The 12652-nt window shown below is 33.8% G+C and overlaps 1 protein-coding gene across 1 annotated transcript in view; it reads left to right on the top strand.

Annotated features, from left to right (window-relative positions):
- LOC145256501 (26S proteasome regulatory subunit 10B) overlaps nt 1-12652 on the top strand; it is a 34154-nt gene that overhangs the window by 5512 nt on the left and 15990 nt on the right. The window contains exons 2-5 of the mRNA XM_080115466.1: nt 2516-2595; nt 6565-6604; nt 7798-7918; nt 10610-10724. Coding sequence (XP_079971592.1) covers nt 2516-2595; nt 6565-6604; nt 7798-7918; nt 10610-10724 — 356 coding nt within the window. The remainder of the gene's footprint in view (nt 1-2515; nt 2596-6564; nt 6605-7797; nt 7919-10609; nt 10725-12652) is intronic.

The following is a 12652-nucleotide window of genomic DNA, read 5'->3' as shown; positions in this document are numbered from 1 at the left end:
GGGTATTTGGATCCTGGGAACACTTTCAATTTGGTTTTTAGCTTCTAAAAGTAGCTGCAAAAGAGTCAAAAGTGAAAAAAAAATAACAGTTGACCCTGGCAAGAGTAAATTGAACAACTTAAGAGCATGCATACACGTTTTTAGCCTTAAGTTGCTTAATTTTTAGCCTTAAGTTGCTTAATTTTTAGCCTTTTATATTCATTGTGGTAACTTAGATGATGGTTGAAGCACTAAATAACAACTAAAGTTGGAGCACTGAACGTTTTGGTTTTGATTCCAGCTGATGACACCAAAGTCATTTTTTTAATTTTAAAACTTTTAAAATCATTACAATATATATTGAGTACGATATAATAATCAATAGAGAATTTGCTCTATAATAATAAATAGAAAATCTGAATAAAGTAAAATATATTTATACATATTTTATGACTAGACAATGCTGAATGGCCTGCTAGTATATATATAAAAATGACCATGTCTGTCTGTGGAAAGGTCTCTACCAAACTACTGTCAGTTTTGGGTTTACAGACTTGAAACTTGATATCTATAGGGCATTTTGGACTCATAGAACAAATGTGATTCAGTTTTTAACCAGTAAAAATAGCTGCTAAGGGATCAAAATTGAAAAACACGTAGAACTTGGCAGGCATAAGTTGACTAAACATGTTACTTCTATGCAAGTGCAAATATACATGTATACCTTTTAACAGCATTATTTTTCAAGTTATATATTGTGGGGGTCGCCTGGCCTTTTTTTGGGAACTGACTTCCTCCACAAATAATAAAAATAAAAATAAGAAATCTTATGTGCAACACAAACGGAGGTTTATTTCCAGAATAGAAATAACAAACAATAACAAGCAAAACATAGTTCTCAATATTTCAGAGTTCTTTTTTTTTTTTGAGTTCATATGAAAGATGGAGAGTCTCTTTTTTTTGTGTTCTTTGAATGTTCAAATATGTAACAGAGACAATATTAATGTTCGTCTGTTAAAAGAGAGTATTAATGCGCGGAGCAGTGGAAATGAAATAATTGATGTTTGCACGCGTGGCAAGTCCTAATGAGAAAGCGTTGAATGAGTCGGAAGAGTTTAAAGAGACGAAAGAATGCTCGAAAAGCTAAGAGACTAAAGAGATAGATTTTGTGTCTGTGCATGTTTATATATGATTTGATCGGCTCCAAACGAGCTCTAGAAAATCAGTTTTAAAATATGTCCTAGGAGGAATTCCATTGGACGGAAGACATCACATGGGGTGCTTTCAACTAGGTCCGCACCTTTGGTATATAAAGGTCACGCCGGAATTTGCGTGAGTGTCATTTTTCATTTTTTTAACGCGCTGAAACAATCAATTGCACTGCGCGCCTAAATTGTATTTAACGATTTTAAATTTGAATATTAAACTGTGCCAACTGGCACAATATATATATATATATATATATATATATATATATGGACTTGGATGGTAATGAATGATACTGGAGCACTAAATATTTTGGTTCCAATTCTAGCTGATGGCACGCAAGTCGTATGTTTTTTAAAACTTGAAATCACTACTATATATTTGGTACAATATAGTAAGTATTAGAATTGGCTCTATAATAATACGGAATCTGCGATAAATTAAAATATCATATTTAAGCGTATTTTACAACTAGGCCATGCTAGGTGGCCTCCTAATAAATAAATAGGAAAAAATAGTCCATAGTTGAGAATAGGCACTTAAAAAAAAAAATCAAATATAGAGGAATTATCTATTTTAAGTGTTAATATTGTTACATATTAAAGGGTTTCATGACACCCTATGAAATTATTTACCTGTGAACTCCTGCCTTCTTTTCTTGCATGTGTGTTGCTATATTGCTTACAATTTCATAGCTGCAATCAAAACCATCCCATGCTTATCAAATTAATTCAATCTAGGTTCTTGAATTACCTCCCATAGATAGGTACTTTAGGTAGTATAAATATATTTAGAATTATAAGTTAACCCATCCTAAAACATGTCTTAAACCAAAATTGAACACCTCATAACCTTAACATGAACTCTCCTATCTAAGATATATGCTGTGCACGAATCAAGCTAGATCTACATTTCAAAATATATTTTAACTTGTATATATACTAGTTAAGGTACTCACATAAATTTAACAATATGTACAGATATGTGCTGAGAAAAGGATATATTCACTGAGTGGCTTTTGCTACAGTTTTGTGCAATTATCTGGTGGGTTACCTCATTGAACGAGTGGTATTATTAGCGTGAGGTTTGTGGTGTACATTTCAACGTCCGACCCAGGTGGCTCCACCAGTCGGTATTTATGGCTTTATCAGCCAATCATAATCTAGTAAGGAAGAAGGGCACAGATGTGCTGATATCCATTATATCAGCAGATTTATTTCTTTCAAATTTTTTTTTTTTTTAATGATTTTTTTTATCCAAAATAGAAATTGATTTTCCATTTAATTTTATTCATTCTGTTTATTAAAAAAACAAACATTTTTGTTTCCAGCAAGAGAAGAATTGAAAGAGCTGACAAAACAATATGAAAAATCCGAAAATGATTTGAAAGCTCTGCAAAGTGTTGGCCAGGTAAATATTTGATTTTGTGAAACATTATCACAAAATGCCCGTCTCTTGTCTTGCACGCCAAAAAAGATCCTCTATGATTTTTTTTTTCCCCCCCCCAAAACCTTTCAACCTTTTCACTGGTTTCGAAGAAACCATGTTCTTTAAGAAAAAAGTCTCCAATCTAATTGCCTCTGCAAGCTTTAACCCCTATCCCATTGCTACAATATGCATCTCTGCTTGTTTTACAAGTACTTTAATGGAATGTGTTATGATGAAGTTATAGCGTTGGTGTTCCTTCGACGTAAATAACCCTAACTAATCTGATAAGTAGCATAATTTTGTGTTTTTACTGTAGAGGTTCTTGGATGCCATAGAGCCTTTTACCCTTAAAGTTTCTTGCTTTGAACTGCTACACTTTGTAAATCTCTTCCTGTTTCCTGCTGTATTAAGATGAAGAAATTCAAAGTTAACAAACATCTTGCTGCTCAACTCACTACTTAGATTGTTCCTGTAGGCATGATCCCCAATTCATAGTAGCTTAACATAAGGATTAACTAAAGAAGGAACAAGTAGAATAGATAGGTAAAAGTTGAAAGGCATGAAAAAGAATTTTGTTTTGCAATTCTATTGTAAATATTCTTCGTGGCTGATTATTTTTTAATCTCTCCTTTCATTGTTTCCCTTCAATGCTCTAATCCTAATTTTAATCATCTAATTGAAATGAATTGTTCTAACTTTGTATAAGTCCCCTGCTTCGATAAGCTTCTCAGACTAACTTTTACTCCAGACGTGAAATGGGAGATTTACATCTGCTGCTGAGGTTGCTGTAAAGATGGCTGGATCTTTCTATTGCTTCGGAAAGTATCTTGCTTTTAACGCAATTCTTGACTTGTCTGGTATTTTTTATTTATTTATTTTTGAATTATTTATTTTCACCTCAAGGCATATTGCCACTTGGATGTCAAGGGTTATTATTTGGGATCATGTCTAGCAGAGGATTGAGTGGAGTTAAGCTGCTAGATTGTTCACATTACATTTAAACTTCTGCATGTTAATACAGTCAGGGAAGCAGGAAACAGGGTGGGAATAGTAAATTCCAGCAGTCTATGGAAAGAAACTATTAGAATTGAAGGCTTTCTGGCATCTAGATACATCAACAGTATAGGGGTGGGGTTTTGCTGCTTATTGGGTGTATGTTGAGGGGCACAAGTGCTGCGAGTTTATTAAAGCACATTGCATCAAAGTACTTGTAAAAAAAAACAAAAAAAACAACATATTATCAGACTATGTAAAGAGTAATTTTGTCCTATGTGTGCTAGTGAATCTTTGCCCTACTTGAGAGTTCTTGAAGCAAAAACGTATGTTATTTTATTGAGCCCTACCCTTTCTTCTTCACCGCAACATCTTTCACTGACGTTATACTGCTTGTCTTAATCTCTTATATTAATACATATTGCGTTCTTCAAAATTGTTTGATCTATTCCTGCTTCCTTTGTTTTGGCTTGTTTGACGCGTTAGTCTAGTGGTCCCTAGCAATATTCTGATATCTCATTGTAATACAGATTTCTATTGTATTTTCTTTCCAAGAATCGCAGAAATGTGGAACTCTCTACTTATTGTTTTGCCCTTTACTATAGAATTGGTCTTTTCAAAACTAAGGGGGTCTCCTATCCTTGCTATATTCACCTTTTGTTATTGTTATTTCCTTAAATGAAGTGGCTTCACTACTTGTCTGAGCTGGAGTTTTGTCAATAGTGCGGGACATATTAAATTTGAGACTCTATTTTGGACAATGTCTAAGAGGGAAAGACTAGTGGAAGATGCTCCAGTCCATATTGAGGAAGTGCCTCACAGAGTACTCTTTTCTGCCTCTATTGTTTTTTTTTACGGTAGATGCACAAATGAACTCCAGTCTTTAGATCTCCTCCCTGTAAAACATCTAGCTACAACCACTGTCTTTTCTTTTTTTTTTTGTATACTTAAAACTAAATGGAACTTCCATGAACAAAGTTTGTTTCCAAAAACTACCCATCTGTGGAACATACTACCATAATGATATAATTCCCAGCTGATTACGTGGTTGTTTTCAAGTCCAATGTTAACAAATTCTAGTTTATCTGCCCTCTTAGATAATCAAATTCTACACAGTCTCAACCCTCATTACCAATCGTCAAGGTGTTGTTTCATCATCAACCACATAAATTCATTAATTCTTATATCCTCAAGTGGCTCTTGGGTCTTGATAAGCACTGACTTGTTAGTACAAAAAAATAAGAATAGTAAAAAATATAAAAGACGATCCTAGGAGAACCACACGAAGAAAAAACAAAGCAAAAAAAACAAAGGCTAAAAACAAAGATAATTACGGTTAATATTAATATAAAAAAATTGCAAATAATATTGAGTAATAAATGTCCGATATTAATAAATTATGCATTTGAAGCAGATTAAAAAAATTAATTTTCAATTGCTGCGGACCTGCTCCATCTATGATAAAACCTTCCATGAAGCTTATAACACACCTGACGAAAGGAAGGCATCCCGAAATATAACATCACGAACACACTACCTAAACATGTGATGCTAGTAAAAACATCCTACATGTATAATATTGTACAAAAAACCCCAAAAAACCCTGCATATACGTATGTTTATACATATACACATGAATTGAATCAATAAAAGTAAAACTTTATAGATGACTCCACCATTATATCTTATGTTGTGTCAGTTTATCTGTCACACCTTTGCATTGTTCTGCCTTCTATGAAATTAAATTTCTTCTCATATACACATTAAATAATGCTTTAAGCAAACTATTTTAACCTATTAAAAAAAGAAACTTTCGTGAATGTTTCCGATTGACTTGTGTTGAATCAATTTCATGACTGGAGAAAGAGTTAAAAATTTGCATTTCTTTCTAAGATTTTGGATCAGTGTGAACTTGCTAGAAACTCTAAAAAGGTAGAGAACATAATTAGGTAAATTTTGAAAGGATTAAGATTTTTTTTATTCGATAAATACAATTATATTATCTTGTGTATTGTTGCAGCCTGCCTATTGTTTCTGATTTCTGTTGAATGAATCTTGTCATTAGAGAAAGTGTTAAGAATTTGCATTTCTTTCTGGATTTCTGAATCCACGTGAACCGTAAGCTCTAAAAAAGTAGAGAACGTAATTAAATAAATTCTGAAATGAAATGGAACATATACATTAAATCTGTTGCCAAGGCCGCTGGAAAAAATGGTGTCATCCTTCTATTGATCCAGTAGATATCTCACTGCTGATGCAATTCTCTATCTATATGTGAGCCAAGTACGTCCAAGGATGAAGTACTGTTGCCACATTTGGGCAGGAGCTGCTAGAAAAGACTTATCCTGCCTTGATAGAGTTCAAAATAGACTTTGTAGCCTTGTAGGAGATGTCCTTTTCTCTTCCCTGCGACCTCTTCCTCACAGAAGAGATGTTGCGAGTTTGTCTCTGCTTTATCGTTATTTTCATCGCAAGTGCTCGACTGAGCTCCGATCTGTGGTCCACCCTCGCCAAACTTTCACAAGAAACACCCGTCTAGCAGAAAACACTATCAATAATTTTTCCCACTCTTTATCTGTGCCTAAACCTAAACGTAGATTCCATGAACAAAGCTTCTTTCTTAGAACTGCACACCTATGGAATTGTCTTCCGTTTTCCTGCTTTCCAGCTGACTACAATATGGTTGTCTTCAAGTCTAACGTAAACAAGTTTTTGATGAGCCGTTCCATATAAGTTAACAAATTTACCGAATTTCCATTACTAATGATTACTATATTGTCCAATTGTCTACTGTACACTCTTTAGCCCTTATCCTCGAGTGACTTCTTGGCCTTGATAAGTGGTGATGACTTTGTAAAAAAAAAAAAAAAAAAAAGTTCATATTTGATAAACACAATTACGTAATCTTAGGTATTGTTGCTGCCTATTTACCTCGCTTTTTTTTCTTTTAATTTTTAGATTGTTGGAGAAGTTCTCAAACAGTTAACTGAAGAAAAATGTAAGTTATTTTTCTTTTTGAATCTGATATTTCTGTTTCTATTTATTTGTCTGCTCAAGGGGATAGTTAGGCACAAGGTCAGTTTTTCAAAAAACATGCACTTGGGTTGGGATAAAAACTGCCTCTCTGCATGGCTGACACCTGTGGTGCTGCGCTTAACAAAACTGCACTGATTTTTTGTCACCATGAAAATCGTCCATATTCTGCGGTCAATGAATCACTAAAAAATTTTCATGATGTGTGAAGGAAGTCGAACTGATCTGTATTTGCTGTATTCAGTGACACTGCGTTTCCTCTTAAAGATTGGCACTGTGACATTGCGCTTCCAATCAACTAGGATCTTTTTTTATGATCATTTGGTTGAACAGTTGCATTAGCCATACAGAAGGATCCCAGAGTTGGGAACATCACACCTTGATTCTAATGTCATCAAGACCTGTTACCTTGCATGACTGCATTGCTTGCAATGCCAAAGAGATTTCAGCTGTAGTGATCAGGTGTACATCACACCAGACAGGGTTGGCAGTGAAAATTGGCTTTCCGGAGAGGAAATTCTTTTGTTGATCTTTTTAAAATACTGATGCTAGCGACCAACACCCTTGTTCTTGTCAACAATTAACCTGTCACTGGTTAACCTGTCACTGGTGACTTCATCCATGATGTCATCAACCCAGCACCACTACCAGGCTGGAAGAAACGTTGCGACGACCAACTGAAAACCTGGCTCAAAACAGTGAAGCAGAATGCTGAACTAATTCTGGGCCCTCACTTTTACAGGGTCCGTCTCTGAAACCGCAAATGGCTTGCACTCATTACTGAAGCAGCCTTGAATTGGTGTATGTAGTCAGCCAGTGTTTGGGACGTGGTGAAATTGTTAGAAAGAGCTGGCTCAATCAACCCGGGATGAATGCCGCAACAATGATCAATACTAATTAGCCTGGCACACTTGTCGTCTTATGCCAAAGAGTCGCTCAATATCCTGCGATATCTGGTAGTATGCCTTAAGGAGACAAAGATCATGTTTGCATTCGCGTGTTTTCAAATTCACAAAGATCTCGCTGTAATTCTTTGTTTTGGCTCATCCCACACATTTCTTTGCTTCACATTTGGTGTATGTATACCGATTTAACGGACTTATGATTTGTGCAGTCGTCTTTTAATGTTATCTCAAAATTCTTTTTTATTTTGTTTAGTTATTGTGAAAGCCACAAATGGCCCAAGATATGTGGTTGGATGCCGACGGCAGCTTGATAAAACCAAGTTGAGACCTGGTACTCGAGTGGCGCTTGATATGACAACACTTACCATCATGCGGTAAAGTCAAAAGTTTTATTTAATTTCTTCTGCGCAAAAAATCTCCTCAAGATAACGTCTTTCATCCAAGTTTTAGTTTTGATTTTTAAAATCTATATTGTCATCTAATTTGAAGTGTTAGTTTTGCAATCGTCTGTTTTACATTATGAAAAAAATAGTTATTTCTAATATCTCTACTTAAATATATAAAAGGCACTTTGTGTGTGTATGTCAGTTTGTCCCTATGGACTCCAAAACGGCTGGGCTGATTTATTTGAAATTTCACACAAATGTACTTCATGTGTCTGGGATGTTTCTTAAATAGGCTTCGGAATGCCTTCGATAAAAATAAAAAAAAATATGATTAAAGAAGGAGTAGTCCAATTTTGACCAAAGTTAACATCCTTATACAACCTAACTTCACAAATGCATTTGAGAAGTTTTATCACTTCACAAGCAGAACAGATCATCATATAAAATATATTTTTTAACAGAACAAGTGGACAGAGATCAAATGAATGCATATGAGCAAGATAGACGGAATTCTTGACTTCAGCTTTTAGGCTTCCTCTCCTGACTCCCTCCCTCTCCCTTATTGAACATCTATATGAATAGCAGCCATTTTAAAATAATTCTGACACAAAGTATTTTTGGGGAAAGAATTTGATTTTATTCTTAAGAACATGCTGCAATGATCCACAATAAAAACCAACAAACCAAAATGAGAAATTGGTTTTGCAAGAATAAACCCAGAAACAATGGAGACTTTAAGAAAATCTAAGTAACGTAATTCCTAGCTACAGTTTTGTATTTTGTTGACCTCAAGCATTTCACTTGTAGACACTTGACAGATGAACATTTTTAGTGCTTATTTAAAACTAGCGGGGGTACCCGGCGTTGCCCGAGTGTTTGTTTCCGGGATGGGGTGGGGGGAGTTTTAAAAAATGTTATGGTAGGTAAGTAGGAAGGATCAAACCCGGAGTCATGAGTAAAAGTAGGAAAATAAAGTGTGAAAAAAAAAACAAAAAAAAAAACATCTGCAACGTTAACAGTTCGACCACCAAGAAAAGTCCATTCCAGTTGTTTAGGAAAAAAACAAAACAAAAAAAAACGACTACGGTAGGTCGGCGCGAACGTGAAAATATAATGTGAATTGTCCAGCACGCTAACCACTACGCCACAGAGCACTGCAGCTTAGTTTAGTGATTTTAAATAACTTCACATGAAAGAACTACGAAGCCAACCCGGTGTTCTCTTCTCAACTGTTCCTTGTGAACGATCCCCAAATGGTGTTAAGTGGTGGCAGGGGGAGGAGGAATTTATTAGAGAGAAAATATTTTACCACTTCCATTGATCTTAACCAATTTTGGCCGTGACTTCTCAGCAGAAAAAGTATAGAAATCTAAGATTATCAAGGAATTTGAGAAATAATAAGCCTATAACACACCTCAGATATTGTTCTGCCGTTTGTGCATATTATATTTGCATGAAATATCTTGATTTTTAATCCTATTAATGTCAAAATGAGACGGGGGAAAAAATGAGTTCATTTTATTTATATAGAGATTACACTTAATTTTAAAAAATCAAAAATACAATCTTCGTTGTATGTACTCATCACAGAACAAAATTGTCATATTCTAAAAATCACATACATTGATCAAGTATTTTTAATCAAGAAAATTAAATTTTATGAAGGAGGCAGAGTAAGCCGAGATGAACCATATTGTTTTAAATTTTGCCAAAATTCAAGGATAACAAGTCAATTTTACTACAGAGATTTTGCTTTTCTTAAAAACTAGCGGGGGTGCCTGGCGTTGCCTTGGTGTTTGTTGGTGTGTGTGTTGGGAAAAAAAAAGTTTTGGTAGGCAGGTAGGCTCGAACCCGAAGCCTTGAGGTGAAGTCGCAAAAAAAAAAGTGACATGTTACCGCTACGCTAAGAGGGCAGAGGAAGTGAAAATGTTCAAATTAAACGATTAAAAAATGCAGTTGCATAAAAGAACGTCTGCTTTTCTAGCTCAAACATCACGCCATAGAGAAATTAAATCATGCAGGGCCAGTTAAGCTTGAAGCTTTCTGCGTATTTGTTTGTTTCCCCAAGATGTTGGGGAAAACCAGCTCCCCATAAAAAAGGGAGTGTCCAAATGAATAGCAATTGTCTGATATGAGGGGTTTTCCCCCAGATTGATCAAAGCTCATTGCTTTCTGGACGTCATGGCACGAAAGGCCGAGAACATGACTTTGCTTCTGTAGTTTCACTTTTATATACAAAAAACACGAACAAACACGTGAGAGGAAGAAATAGCGCAAATTTTTGTAACATAAAAGTCGCTCAAATAAAAGATAGACACAACCTCCTTTTTTAAATCAGAGATATTATAATCTAGGGAGTATATAAAAAGTTGTAAGAAATGGTAGCCCCCCCTCCCTCCGAGCCCTCCAAAAGAAGCCTTTGCCGGACATACAAAAAAAGTACACACACACACACACTTTCACTTTTATATAACAACTTTTTAATCACTAAAAATCTTGAAATTTGATTTTCTTAATTAAAATAAAATAAAAAACCTACTTGATCTATTTATGTAATTTTTGGAATATGACATCTTCATTCCATGATAAGTACATACGCCATAAAGATTTTTCTGTATATGTTTTTTTAATCAGGTATAATTCAAAATAAGCACTCATTTTTCTAATTGAAATTTGCAGATACCTTCCACGAGAAGTTGATCCCTTGGTTTATAATATGTCCGTTGAGGATCCGGGAGAAGTCAGTTATAATCAAATTGGTGGACTTGGAGAACAAATTCGAGAACTTCGAGAGGTAAATTTCCTTAGTTTTCTACACAAATTCTCCACAATTTATGGCATTTATTATTTTTGTTTTAAATCCCAATTTAATGTAAAAATGTAAAATTATAAAAGTTTATACAGTTTCAATAAAAAAATTATTTCACCGCAGCAAGATTATTGAAAACATAGAAATTCCATGCTGATTTCTTCATCAATCTATATAATTCACTGTTAATGATATTTTTTTATTTTACGTTTCTGATGTTTTGAGATGATGATTGATAATTGGATTATTTGGATGATTCAAACTACTGTTCTCATTTCGAGTCTTATTTTCACAAAATTTTGGTCGATTTTAATCTGATCTTTTTCAAATATCTCTTGTCGAAGTCAGGAATCTGCATTGAATTTCAAGTACCTGTGGCATAATGAATAAAGTACAAGGTAAAATTCATTTGTAAGTGACACTCTTCTGGAGGTTGAAGGTTCAATCTTTAGTGTGGGTGATGTTTTGTATGCAATTGCAAATTACTTTAAACTCGTTCATAGCTGACAGAACGAGAATATCCTACCTCTGTTGATAAAATAAAGTATTCTGTTCCAAATTTTGTGCAGATTCCCAAGTTCAACAAAATACACACAAAGATCAGAAGTTACATCGGCTGGAACATTGTACAAATGTCACTCAGGATGAGAACAGTAGTCCAAATATTTCAAATAATACAATAATATTCATTTTGAAATAATAATAGTCTGTCAAGGTGAATACTATTAACAATAAAAAAGTGACTTTTTTCATAAAAATGATTATCAGCTAAATCATAAATTAATGAATTTTATTTTTCTTTATTTAAAATTGTATCAACTCAATGTTTTTTTTAAAACAATTATTCTTTATCTTCTTGTCAGCTAAATATTCTTCAATTCAATAAAAATAAAATTTTAAAAATCTTATTTAAAATTGTTTTAATCGATGGAATGACCATTTTGTTTTGGTACAATTCATTTTAAAATAAGTCGAAACATTTCATCTTTACATACGACCATGAAGTGGCATGACATGTATTAAAAATCACTGAAAAATAATTTTGCAAAATTGTTTGGCATTATTATATAAATGTAATATTTTTGCTATAAAAACATTTCAGTATTTCAATGTTTTATTGGAGGTTTTAATCTATTATACTAAATGTGAATTATGTTTCTGAATTTTTTTGAGATGAGGATTGATTATCCATGTCATTTGGATTCTTCGAACTACTGTTCTCATCTTGAGTGTGATTTTCACAACGTTTCAGTCGATGTAAGTGCTGATCTTCTTCAAATGTATCTTGTTAGACTTTAGAATCTGCATAGAATTTCGAAAAAAAAAAAATGTGTCTGTGAAATATGTAGTAATAATAATTGATGTGTAAGTTGTAAGATTGTATACTTAAAAAACAATATAAGTTTACATACTAGAATTGTCCGAAAGGATTCATGGCACAGTGGATAGAGTAGTTTGTAATAATTCAATTATAAAAGTTACTCTTCTGGGGGTTGAAGGTTCAATTTTCAGTATGGGCAGCATTCAAAATACAATTATGAATTACTTTTAACCATCTGACGGAAAGTGGATTAAATAAAATGTCCCCTGCAAATTATTGAGTTTGACAGAAAGATTGCTGAATTTGACAAGATACATCTAAAAAAAAGTTGAAACGTTATGAAAATAACTCAAGATGAGAACAGTTGTCTGAAGAATCTAAATAATACAAATAAATGTGAATTAATCGACATTTATTTCCCCTAAGTCTTTTTGGTGACACAGGCAAAAATCGCATTTCTACAAATGACCCCCTCCCTCTCCGTCCCCTTAAATACTTTGATATACTTATGTATCAGGTAAAAATAGGGATCTACACCAAAAATTATGGAAAATTATTGAGTAAAATTTTGATTAAACGTATAAATCCGTTT

Source organism: Euprymna scolopes, chromosome 32 (genome assembly GCF_053919585.1).
Source record: "Euprymna scolopes isolate OS-2025 chromosome 32, ASM5391958v1, whole genome shotgun sequence".
NCBI lineage: Eukaryota > Metazoa > Mollusca > Cephalopoda > Sepiida > Sepiolidae > Euprymna > Euprymna scolopes.
Note: the sequence above shows the minus strand (reverse complement) of the source record. Positions and strands in the feature narration are given on the sequence as shown.